Source organism: Tupaia chinensis, unplaced genomic scaffold, assembly GCF_000334495.1.
Source record: "Tupaia chinensis unplaced genomic scaffold, TupChi_1.0 Scaffold000314_1, whole genome shotgun sequence".
NCBI classification, from domain to species: Eukaryota; Metazoa; Chordata; class Mammalia; order Scandentia; family Tupaiidae; genus Tupaia; species Tupaia belangeri.
In genome coordinates this window covers 4444885-4447779 of record NW_006159807.1, presented here as the reverse complement: position 1 = coordinate 4447779, position 2895 = coordinate 4444885, and the positions used below count along the sequence as shown (strand labels likewise).

Sequence of the window (2895 nt, the reverse complement as noted above, 5' to 3'; positions counted from 1 at the left end):
CTGAAGCCCAGCCTCCGCCCCAGCCACACTCAGTGTCCCGCTAGACCAGAGGCCCTGCATCAGGGATCTAGGGCACAGATGCAGCCCCACAGACCATGGCAGGGGCATTAGTTCTAAACAGAACAGTTAAGTCTAAACAAACTGAGCAGTTGTCCCTTTCATTTTGAAATAATGTCACCATTAAAAAATGGAAAGACTTCACAAGGAAGAGATCCAGATTTGGCAACTCTCGGCACAGAATCCACCTGGCACCAACCCTCAGGAGCTAAGTAGTCACTTTTGTAGGGACCTCTGCTTCCCATTCGTCGCTGTTGAATTTGGCCTTCCTCATTCATGTATATTCTCTGTGTAGGACGGTGAGCCTTGGAGTCTTCGTTCAGCCCTGGTTTTAATGAAATCAGATAACTTCTCTCATAGTTCAGTTGCTCACATGCTTGGGGTATGGATCAGCATAGAATGATGCCTGGAGTTTCAGAACAAGTAGCATCAGAGGACTGAAGGTCTTGCAGAAGTCATAAAAACCAAGCTACAAGTTAGGATGTGTTTGAATATGGACGCAATCTGTGTAGCCATGCTGTATATTATATGCAAGAGAGGGATCAGGACTTGCTAGTCATCCCAGCTTGCTTCAGTTTAGCGCAGGTATTAAGTGCTTTTGTGAAGAGCTAATGAAAACGATGTCTTTTGACATTAGTCCTCATATGGATCCAAGAAGGAGACACACAGAACAAGACCCAAAGACAGGGTTGGTACAGGAAACAATTTGAAACTATAACCAAAACTTATCAGGCAGGTGCTTTCCTTTTTATTTGGCGCTCCTCCCCCCGCCCCCAACATGCAATGTGTAGGAAAATGAACAAAAGAAGTGATTCCAGGGAAGAAAAAAAAATTGGAGGGTAGGAGGAGGAGATAGCACAACCAAGGGAACATTTCCTTGCAAGTGGTATGTTGAAAGGTCTTGATGGAACCCAGGCTCCGGTGATAAATGTAATAAGTAATTGGACAAAATAACAGTGCATCTTATATGCATATGTTACACAATGCCAATTCTACCCTCTCCTCTTTCAACAGATCCCGATGCAGCTCAAGCTAATAAGAACCATCAGGATGTCCGGAGTTATGTACGGCAATTAAATGTGATTGACAACCAGAGAACTTTATCACAGATGTCACACAGATTAGAGCCTCGTCGACCATAGATGTTTAAAGTGCTCAGAGCCATAGTTTGTCTCTGGTCCATAATTTTTCAAAAATGCCATTTATGCTACTACTAGGCCAGTAGACAATTCTACAAAATGAGCAAAAACACATCCTGAGACACCTCAGGGCTGCCTTCAGCTTACCAGCCACACACAAGAGAAGAAGTGATTTGACTTGCATACAATTTACAAGCCTAGCTTAGGAACCCCCAGTTTGCACTCAACCTATTTCATTTCCAATTGTGCCATCTTTTGCGCTGACACATTAAATAAGACCCACCTGAAGAGTTTGGTAGAAATACCATTGCCAAGAGAACTGTCAAGCCCCTGACATTTTTTCTCAGAGTATTTATGGAAAGAGATGTGCTACAAATGGGTCTGATTTGGATATACTGGTGAAAATATGTCATAATTTTTCATCTCAGCATCTTGATATGGAGGATCATGGGGTTTGGGAAAGCTGTTGAGGAATTCATGTAAGTCCAAATTATAGGTTATATTCTTCCATCTTCTTAGTCTTACCTCTGAAAAAAATAGAACCTGACCACATTACTATAAAACATTATGGCTATTTCTGTAATTTAGAGAGGACTGGCCTGTAATTTCTGAATGACATAAAGGAATATTTATGTTTACAATGTGACTTTTTAAAATTTGCAAATCAGGATTACATACATAAGAATTCCACTGAGAAACGCTAAGATTCTTAAAATTGCCAGCATTAAGATAAAAAAAATAAAATTCAGAAGAGCACAATATGCACAAAACATTTTTCAAAATTGAAATATTTTTCCTGGGCATTAAAAAATCTTTACTATTGGCTAAAAATGTATTGTTACTGATAAAAAATATTTTCTGGATTTAAATGTTATTACAAATATCTTAATTTTCAGCAATTGTTTTGCACTTTCGAATAGATTGTAAATAGTTCATTCAATTGATGGTATAGAGTTATTTATTTGCTACATAATAGAGATTGTGCCAAATAATTACTTTTTATTTATTTTATTTAGTATGTAATTTTGGAGTACATTTTTTTTCCATTTCACAATTAGACTACATTTAATGTGTAGGAATTGTATGTATGTATATCTTCTGTAAATAGCATCTAGTGTCTTCACTAAATATAATTATTGACAAGAATTGCTTGAGTTGTTCTCAATTTTTGTAGTATGGGAGGGCCACCATTTGGTATGGTGGGATACTAGATTATTTTTAATGGAACTAAAATGTATATACTATTAAATTAACCCTATTAAAGTGCACAATTCAGAGATTTTGTATATTCACAGGATCATATAACCATCCTCACTAACTTCCGAATGTTTCCACCCTAAAAGAAAAACAATACTCAGTAGCAGCCACTCTTCCTTCTCTTCTTCAATCCCTGGCAACCACCAATCTGATTCCGTCTCTATGGATCTACTCTGAATATTTCCTATAAATGGAATCATATGCTATGAGCCCTTTTGTGTCTGGTTTCTCTCACTTACTGTAATGTTTTCAAGGTCCTTCCATGTTATAGTTTTATCAGTATTTCCTTGCTTTTCATGGCTGAGTAATATTTCATTTTATGAATATATGACATTTTGTTTATCCACTTATCAGTCAATGGGCATTTGGTTGCTCTTTCTGCTTTTTGGCTATCAGGGATATTGCTAAGAAGGAGTACTGGATTTCTGACTTGCATGGGATG

At 37.8% G+C, this 2895-nt stretch overlaps 1 protein-coding gene across 5 annotated transcripts in view; it reads left to right on the top strand.

Annotated features, from left to right (window-relative positions):
* RAPGEF4 (Rap guanine nucleotide exchange factor 4) overlaps positions 1–2889 on the top strand; it is a 391851-nt gene extending 388962 nt beyond the window's left edge. For all 5 annotated transcript variants that reach the window (XM_006151126.3, XM_006151130.3, XM_027772910.1 and 2 more), the window contains one exon: positions 1072–2889. In XM_006151126.3, the coding sequence (XP_006151188.2) occupies positions 1072–1199 (128 nt within the window). In that variant the 3' untranslated portion in view covers positions 1200–2889. The remainder of the gene's footprint in view (positions 1–1071) is intronic.
* Positions 2890–2895: the final 6 nt, after the last annotated feature.